At 53.2% G+C, this 203-nt stretch overlaps 1 protein-coding gene across 1 annotated transcript in view; it reads right to left on the bottom strand.

The window, feature by feature from the left end:
- Nucleotides 1–28: 28 nt before the first annotated feature.
- The window catches only part of LOC119594511 (latrophilin-like protein LAT-2), a gene marked incomplete at its 3' end in the record, with an annotated part of 16,044 nt that continues 15,869 nt past the window's right edge, over nt 29–203 (bottom strand). Inside the window, 1 exon segment of the mRNA XM_037943541.1 lies at nt 29–194. Coding sequence (XP_037799469.1) covers nt 29–194 — 166 coding nt within the window.

Genomic DNA, 203 nt, shown 5'->3' with positions numbered 1-203 from the left:
CGGAAAACTCTATACATAAAACCCTCACTTTTCCAAAAACCCCGTTCACGTCCACGATGACAGCCAGATTGGTGAGGTGGCTGCAGGTGCACTCAGTGGCGGTGCCAGTCTGGAGGACGAGCTCGCAGCCGTCTGGACTCCACTGTTCATTCGCTACGTTCCAGGATACACAAGTGGCTGTACTGAGGTTGTAACTGGGAGTA

The sequence above is a fragment of the Penaeus monodon genome, chromosome 34 (genome assembly GCF_015228065.2).
Source record: "Penaeus monodon isolate SGIC_2016 chromosome 34, NSTDA_Pmon_1, whole genome shotgun sequence".
Classification (NCBI taxonomy): Eukaryota; Metazoa; Arthropoda; class Malacostraca; order Decapoda; family Penaeidae; genus Penaeus; species Penaeus monodon.
This window is presented reverse-complemented; position numbering and strand designations above follow the sequence as displayed.